The 4,716-nt window shown below is 24.5% G+C and overlaps 1 protein-coding gene across 1 annotated transcript; it reads left to right on the top strand.

Moving 5' to 3' along the window:
* Nucleotides 1-249: 249 nt before the first annotated feature.
* Nucleotides 250-3,207, top strand: LOC142334358 (cytochrome b-like). The gene is given in 1 exon segment (XM_075382337.1): nucleotides 250-3,207. A coding segment is annotated over 1 exon segment (807 nt). The 5' UTR covers nucleotides 250-608; the 3' UTR covers nucleotides 1,416-3,207.
* The last annotated feature ends 1,509 nt before the right edge of the window (nucleotides 3,208-4,716 follow it).

Genomic DNA, 4,716 nt, shown 5'->3' with positions numbered 1-4,716 from the left:
TGATCCGGATTCATGCAGGAATATTAAATGTAGTATTACTATTATTGATAATATGAATGGTAAAATAAAGTGGAATGTAAAGAATCGATTAAGTGTGGGGTTGTCTACAGCGAATCCTCCTCATACTCATTGTACTACTATTTCTCCTATATAAGGAATTGCTGAAATTAAATTAGTAATTACTGTTGCTACATAATTAACATGATGTTAATTACATAATTAATTGTGTGTTGCTACATAATTAACATCATGATATCTCTATATTATATTTTTAACAACAGTAGGAGGACTAATAATTATATTTATATACATATCAAGAATCGCATCAAATGAAAAATTCAAACCAAGAAAAAAAATTTTTTTAATATGAACACTAGTAATATTAACCTCTATTGTTATTAGAAACATAGACCCAACAACAGAAATAACTACTAAACTCAATGAAATAAAAGAAATAATAACCGAATTAACTGAAGAAAAATCAACAAGAAAATTTTTTAGAATATATAAAATAAACATTACAATTACAATAATATTTATCCTAATTATTACAATAATCTCAGTAAATAACATCGTAAGAACATTTGAAGGACCACTTAAAAAAACTTATGTTTAAATCTATACGTAAATCAAGACCAATCAATTCATTCTTAATTGATTTACCAAGACCATCAAATATTTCATTATGATGAAACTTTGGATCACTTTTAGGAATATGCTTAATAATTCAAATTATCTCAGGACTATTTCTAGCAATACATTATTCACCAAGAATTGATAAAGCCTTTAAAAGAATTGTACACATTACCCGAGAGGTAAATTACGGATGAATAATTCGAAACATCCACGCAAATGGTGCATCACTATTCTTTATTCTAATCTTTATACACACAGGACGAGGAATATATTATGGATCATTTAAATTAAAAAAAACATGAATATCAGGATCATTAATTCTTTTAACATTAATGGCAACAGCATTTATAGGATATGTACTACCATGAGGTCAAATATCCTTCTGAGGAGCAACAGTAATTACTAATTTAATTTCAGCAATTCCTTATATAGGAGAAATAGTAGTACAATGAGTATGAGGAGGATTCGCTGTAGACAACCCCACACTTAATCGATTCTTTACATTCCACTTTATTTTACCATTCATATTATCAATAATAGTAATACTACATTTAATATTCCTGCATGAATCCGGATCATCTAATCCACTAGGAATAAAAAACAACATTGACAAAATCCCATTCCACCCATACTTTACAACAAAGGACATCTTAGGAATAGCAATAACAATAATTATTTTTACAATAATAATTAATTTAAACCCATTCCTAACTATAGACCCAGAAAATTTTACTCCAGCAAACCCACTAAGAACACCCCCACACATTCAACCAGAATGATACTTTTTATTCGCATACGCAATTCTACGATCAATCCCTAGAAAACTGGGAGGAGTAGTAGCACTAATAATATCAATTCTAATTATTATATCAATACCATTTTCAATAAAAATAAAATTTCAAACAAGATCATTCTACCCAATAAATAAAATAATATTTTGAATCATAGTAAATACATTTATTCTACTTACATGAATTGGAGCACGACCAGTAGAAGAACCATACATTATTACAGGTCAAATCTTGACCACAATTTACTTCTCATTCTTTATTATCCATCCCATGTCTACAAAAATATGAGATAAATTGTAAATTTCAAGTTAATAAGCTAAAAGCAATATAACTTGAAATTATAGGAAAGTATAAAATACTATTAACTTTTTTTTCACCTTAAAATAATGAAAAACAAAAAAATCCTAAAAAAAATAAAAACCAAAATATAATTTAAAGTAACAGGCAAATAACTCCTTCAACATATATATATCAACTTATCATAACGATAACGAGGAAAGGAACCACGAACCCATACAAAAAAATAAATAAGAAACACAACCTTAATAAAAAAAAAAAAATTTATACAATCACCCCCTAAAAACACTAAACAAGTAAAAAATCTCATAAATATCATATTTCTATATTCAGACAAAAAAAATAAAGAAAATCTAAATGATCTATATTCAACATTAAATCCAGAAACTAATTCTGACTCACCCTCAGAAAAATCAAAAGGAGAACGATTAGTTTCAGCTAAAATACAAGAAAGAAAAATTATAAATAAAGGAAAAGAAAAAAAAATAAATCAAACATCAAACTGAAAATAACAAAAATAATTTAGATTAAAAGACTCACAATATAAAATAAAACAAAAAATAACTAAAAAAAAAACAACTTCATAAGAAATTCTTTGAGAAATTCTACGTATACAACCCAATAAAGAATAAACAGAATTAGATGATCAACCGGCAATTATAATAAAATAAACCCCCAAACCAGAACAACAAAAAAAAAAAAAAAGACAATAAGAAAATCCTACAAAATTAAAACTAAAAGGAAATATTAATCAAAAAATTAAAGAAACGGAAAGACCCAAAATAGGTACAAAAAAATAAATTAAATAATTTCCAAAGACAAGAAAATAAAATTCCCTTCTAAATAACCTTAAAGCATCTCTAAAAGGCTGTAATAAACCAAACAAACCAACCCTATTAGGACCCCTACGAAATTGAATATAACCCAAAACCCTACGTTCAAATAAAGTAAAAAAAGCAACACCCAAAAGAACAAAAATAAATAAAAAAAAAGAACTAAGAATAAACATTTACTAACTGTAAAAATACATTATTAAATTCTAAATTTAAAGCACTTAAATCTGCCAAATTAGTAAATAAATTATTATATTACCAAAAATCCTTTCGTACCAATCAGAATAAATTTAAAGAAGATAGAAACCAACCTGGCTCACGCCGGCTTGAACTCAGATCATGTAAAATTTTAAAGGTCGAACAGACCTAAAACTGTAAAACCTACCCCACAGAAACTTTTAATCCAACATCGAGGTCGCAAACAAATCTATCAATAAGAACTCTCCAGATTTATAACGCTGTTATCCCTAAGGTATCTTAATCTTTTAATCAAAATAAAGGATCAAACAGACATAAAAAAATGTAAAAAAAAAATAAAGATTAAAATTTTATTTGTCACCCCAACAAAATTTAATTCATAAAAATTTTAAAAATAAACTAAAAAAAAAAAATCAAAAATAAAATAAAGATCTATAGGGTCTTATCGTCCCTCTTCAAAATTCAAGCTTTTTAACTTAAAAATAAAATTCAAATTAAATTACAAAAATAAAGTATAATTTTCGTCAAACCATTCATTCCAGACCTCAATTAAAAGACTAATTATTATGCTACCTTAGCACAGTCAAAATACTGCGGCTATTTAAATCATTGAGCAGGTCAAACCTTAAATAAATTACAAAAGGACATGTTTTTGATAAACAGGCGAAATTATTTCTTGCCTAATTCATAAATGAAATTTTTAAATCTACTAATTTAATCATAATTAAAAATAAAAAAATTAATTTAAATCCAGTAAAAAAATAAATATAAAAAAAAAGAATATTTTAATCTACAACGAACTTTAAATGATGAAAGATTCTAATCCAACAAGAAAAAGAAAAAAAATAAATTATATACATAAAAAAGAGCTTATCCACCTTAATATAAAATTTCAAAATGAAAAAAAAAAATAAAATTAACAAAAAGAAATTCTCGATTGAATCAATTTACCAGATAACCAGATATAAAAAGAAATGAATTTCATATCAAAACAATCCCAAACTTATAAATAATTATTCCACAATAAAATACAGATTAAGATAGATCTTCACTATTCGGGAAAAAAAAATAAATTTAAAAAATTAATTAACCCTGATACAAAAGGTACTAAAAAAAATTATTATTCTAAAATAAAATTTAATTATCCAACACTGTACAATTAACTAAATTAAAAAAAATCAAATAAAAAAAAAGAAAGACACAAAAAAAATTTTTTTTAAAAAAAAAAAAAAAAAAAAAAAAAAAAAAAACCTATCAGACTCAACTGAATTGAACAGTAATAAATCTTATTGTAAATAAGATTTATGATATCATTTTCAATTATCATTTTCAATGATATCATTTATGATATCATTTTCAATTATGATATCATGATGTTAATTACTGTTGTTGTATATATATATATATATATATATCATACTCACTAAGGATAGGCTTACTCAAAAAGTCAAGACCTAATTTTACAAAAAAAATAATACGAAAATACATGTAAAAAGAAACAAATTTCAAATTTATGAAAATCCTCACAAATCTATTTCAGTTCAAAGTATTACATAGATTTATACCACAAAATTAATTTATCATTACATTAAAAACAATCAAAGTACTTATAATATTATAATTTAAGTCTGTTATTTTTAACCCATTAACTACTCATTAATTTTTAACTCTATCCTGTACTAATTGCACTATTAGCAGAGAAAAAAATTTAGTGCACTATATTTTCTTTTTCATCTGTTATTATATACATATGAATACATTTATTTCCCCCAGTTATTGAATAATCTTTCCGTTTCCTAAATTAAAACTGTAGTTTATATTATATTAGTCTTCATCCTTTAACTACCAAATTATTATTATATAAATAACTCTTCTATCCTTGTGTTTCAATACAATATTTTCTTAAAATCTTACAGATTCTCTGCATTAATGTAAAAATTATTATTCCTAATCTCTGAGGT

This window comes from Lycorma delicatula, chromosome 1 (assembly GCF_047948215.1).
Source record: "Lycorma delicatula isolate Av1 chromosome 1, ASM4794821v1, whole genome shotgun sequence".
NCBI classification, from domain to species: domain Eukaryota; kingdom Metazoa; phylum Arthropoda; class Insecta; order Hemiptera; family Fulgoridae; genus Lycorma; species Lycorma delicatula.
The sequence above is the reverse complement of the archived record's forward strand: the minus strand, read 5'-3'. Positions and strand labels throughout refer to the sequence as shown.